This window comes from Hylobates moloch, unplaced genomic scaffold, assembly GCF_009828535.3.
Source record: "Hylobates moloch isolate HMO894 unplaced genomic scaffold, HMol_V3 SCAFFOLD_12, whole genome shotgun sequence".
NCBI classification, from domain to species: domain Eukaryota; kingdom Metazoa; phylum Chordata; class Mammalia; order Primates; family Hylobatidae; genus Hylobates; species Hylobates moloch.
In genome coordinates this window covers 91,894,569-91,896,130 of record NW_026652287.1, presented here as the reverse complement: position 1 = coordinate 91,896,130, position 1,562 = coordinate 91,894,569, and the positions used below count along the sequence as shown (strand labels likewise).

Below are 1,562 nucleotides of genomic sequence, written 5' to 3'. Positions count from 1 at the left end.
GTGCACGATTATACAGCTTCTCCACTAATCTTTGTTACCAACAGCCACTTAATCTAATCCTAAAGACTGAGTACAATATTCTTTCTACAATACTTTGAACACTCACTTCAATTTATAGCATAATTTCTAAATGTACCTCTCTCTCTCTTCTGAAAGAGAGAACATTTCATCAGAAAACGAATGGGGTCTTTTGCCTATCTGATGGTCTCACACCTTCACAATAGCTACAAATCTTTGGACCAGCCAGGGACAGACCAACTCCAGGGTTCTCTGACAACAGAAGTCCTGGAAACGCTCTGCACTCAAAACAAACCCCTACACCACCCCAAGGGAGGCGGATTGTTTCAGATTGGGGGAGAAGCTAAAAGAAATTGAACCTAAACTCTTCATCAGGAACGTCCAGAGTGGCTTTGGCTCTCCACATAGGGCGAGGCCTGCAGACCCTTCGGCTCTTCTTTCCGGTGGCTCCATCTACAGGCTGCACCTGGGCTGAATAAGCAGCAGCTCTGAGAGCCTGCAGGGCCTCACGCCATTCGGCTTCCATCTGAGCCCTATAGTCTCCAAACAAAGAGTGCATCAGCTGCCTCTTCCGGGGCAGGGGCGTTCTTTTGCTGCGCACGGTTCGAATTGCTCCAATAGCCTGCTCTTTCTGTTTCGGGGTGGGTTTCTGCCTCTTGAGGCCCAGCTCCAGTTGCTCCACACACCAAGCCGATTCCTGGGCCAACTGTTGTGCCTGGGCCTCAGCGCTTAGGGGAACTTCTTCTGGGGCGGGTTTCTCTGAGGCCTTCTCGCCTCCATTTGCCGCAGAGGCCCTGTTCCGGGTTTTCTTCTTCTTCTTTTGTTTTTTCGACGCTGCGCTGCCTTCATCACCTAACGGGTGCGCTCTAGAGTCAGGGTTACTGCACGTAGGTTTCCCTGGGCAGAAACAGACAGTGGAAGGATTCCGGGCGCTGGAAACCTGGCCGGGAAGCCGGTCTCTGCGGGATGCGCAGGGAGTACCCGGGCCTGGGGCCGCCGCTGCCTCCCCAGCAAGATGTCCTAGGGCCTGAAGAAAGGCGGGTAGCACGAGGGTCACCGAGAGCCGCCAACAGTACAAGGCCCAGCCACCCGCGCGTCTTCTCCACACTGCTCGCCGCCATGCGCCGCAGTCGCCACCGGATCTCCAAGGTTATTTTGAAAAAAATCTACTTTTATTTTGTTTTGAATATTTTGTTATTTAGGATTATTGTATTGTACAATTTCTAATCCACCTGGAATTTATTTGTGTATAAACTGTAAGGTAATAATCAGATACAGGATTTTTGACCTTACTATTCTGTAATCAACACAAATTAAAGTTGACATTTACAAAGGCACATGGTAAAAATAAATTATTAACTAGTTACATCCAGAATAAAATATTTTTGACAAATTTTTATCTGTAATATTTGACTTCATAGAATCAATGGTAGTAGAAGAAAACTCCCTTTATGGCTTTGGCTTTGGGTTATGTATAGAAAGGCTTTTTTCTACTCTAAGATTATAAAAATAAAAAAATCTTTTTTTTTTTTTTTTTTTTTGGG

The 1,562-nt window shown here is 46.6% G+C and overlaps 1 protein-coding gene across 1 annotated transcript; it reads right to left on the bottom strand.

Moving 5' to 3' along the window:
- Positions 1–220: 220 nt before the first annotated feature.
- On the bottom strand, positions 221–1,139 carry LOC116479581 (UPF0488 protein C8orf33-like). The gene is made up of 2 exons (XM_058425780.1): positions 1,095–1,139; positions 221–1,045 (listed from the first exon to the last, which is right to left on the bottom strand). Exons 1-2 carry the CDS (start codon positions 1,137–1,139, stop codon positions 362–364), a joined length of 729 nt encoding a protein of 242 aa, XP_058281763.1. The 3' UTR covers positions 221–361.
- Between the last annotated feature and the right edge of the window lie 423 nt (positions 1,140–1,562).